This window comes from Buceros rhinoceros, unplaced genomic scaffold (genome assembly GCF_000710305.1).
Source record: "Buceros rhinoceros silvestris isolate BGI_N320 unplaced genomic scaffold, ASM71030v1 scaffold35449, whole genome shotgun sequence".
Classification (NCBI taxonomy): domain Eukaryota; kingdom Metazoa; phylum Chordata; class Aves; order Bucerotiformes; family Bucerotidae; genus Buceros; species Buceros rhinoceros.
Window position 1 is genome coordinate 1 of NW_010430351.1, and position 325 is coordinate 325.

The following is a 325-nucleotide window of genomic DNA, read 5'->3' on the forward strand; positions in this document are numbered from 1 at the left end:
AGGGCTGGAGTGGGGTGGGGGGCGCAGCAGAGCGTTGTCCCCTCTGTCCCCAGCACCCTCCCCGTCCCTACCACACCTCACAGTGCTTGCCGGGGTTCATGGGGGAGCCCAGGGGGCAGCCAAAGTGTTCGACAAAGTCCCGGGAGTTGCTGAGGGTGCCAATGACACGGTACTTGTCAGGGCTGTGGGGGTCGGTCACCAGCCCTTCGTGGGAGCTCTCTGGTGTCCGGACAGAGCACCACACCTGCCGGAGTGGGAACAGCCTCAGGGACCCTGGGGCAGATGGGGGACTGCGGGGTGGCTCCGAGGGGCTGGGAAGGGAAAG

The 325-nt window shown here is 66.8% G+C and overlaps 1 protein-coding gene across 1 annotated transcript in view; it reads right to left on the bottom strand.

The window, feature by feature from the left end:
* Positions 1-67: 67 nt before the first annotated feature.
* The window catches only part of LOC104499503 (endothelin-converting enzyme 2-like), a 713-nt gene continuing 455 nt past the window's right edge, over positions 68-325 (bottom strand). The window contains exon 3 of the mRNA XM_010143012.1: positions 68-244. Coding sequence (XP_010141314.1) covers positions 68-244 — 177 coding nt within the window. The remainder of the gene's footprint in view (positions 245-325) is intronic.